General features: G+C 35.9%; 1 gene segment (V, D, J or C); it reads right to left on the bottom strand.

The window, feature by feature from the left end:
• Window positions 1-15: 15 nt before the first annotated feature.
• LOC107701615 (Ig kappa chain V-III region NG9-like) lies at window positions 16-559 on the bottom strand. The segment is given in 2 exon segments: window positions 16-344; window positions 471-559. Coding segments are annotated over 2 exon segments (378 nt in total).
• Between the last annotated feature and the right edge of the window lie 247 nt (window positions 560-806).

The following is an 806-nucleotide window of genomic DNA, read 5'->3' as shown; positions in this document are numbered from 1 at the left end:
TTGTACGACTCTTTATCACTGTGTGAACACTGCTTTACTGTTGATCAGGTGACAGTAATAACAGTAATAATCTCCTGTATCTTCAGTCTGGACTCCACTGATGGTGAGAGAGAAATCAGTGCCAGATCCACTGCCACTGAATCTAGATGGAGTTCCTGACTGGAGGGTGTTTATGTAATAAATGAGGAGTTTAGGAGCTTCTCCAGGTTTCTGCTGATACCAAGACACACAGTTACTACAGCTAGAAAGTGTCTGACTGGTTTTACAGCTGATCGTAACAGTTTCTCCTTGTTTGATGGATTTTATTTCTGGATTCTGAGTCACTGTCATTTGTCCCCAGATCTCTGAAATAAGACATTTTAATTGTTTAGTGAACATTTTGATAACATATTATTATTCTAATATATCATACTAGTCCACAGTATATGAAACATTTTAGTATAGTTTGTGATTTATTATAAAATATTTACCCTGAATGCAGAGCGTCAGAGTCCAGATGAGGATGATGATGTTGTTCATTGTTGTTGTTGTGTCTTGTGTGATGATGAAGATTGTGTTGTGTTCTGCTCTCAGTCATGAAGTGTTAAACTCACAGCACTATAAACACTCTCAGAGCACTGAAGCATGTGCTGATGATGCAAAGTGACTCTTGCTATTTAAATCATTGACCTGAAGATTGTAACTCAAATCACTGATCAGTGGAGAATGTGCTCAACATTAAACATGGACTGACCTATGATACATAAACATTTTGAAAAAAGCTAATCAATAATGCTATATATATTAGTTTAATGTTAATATATTCA

This window comes from Sinocyclocheilus anshuiensis, unplaced genomic scaffold, assembly GCF_001515605.1.
Source record: "Sinocyclocheilus anshuiensis isolate Anshui unplaced genomic scaffold, SAMN03320099.WGS_v1.1 scaffold18417, whole genome shotgun sequence".
Taxonomy (NCBI): Eukaryota; Metazoa; Chordata; class Actinopteri; order Cypriniformes; family Cyprinidae; genus Sinocyclocheilus; species Sinocyclocheilus anshuiensis.
This window is presented reverse-complemented; position numbering and strand designations above follow the sequence as displayed.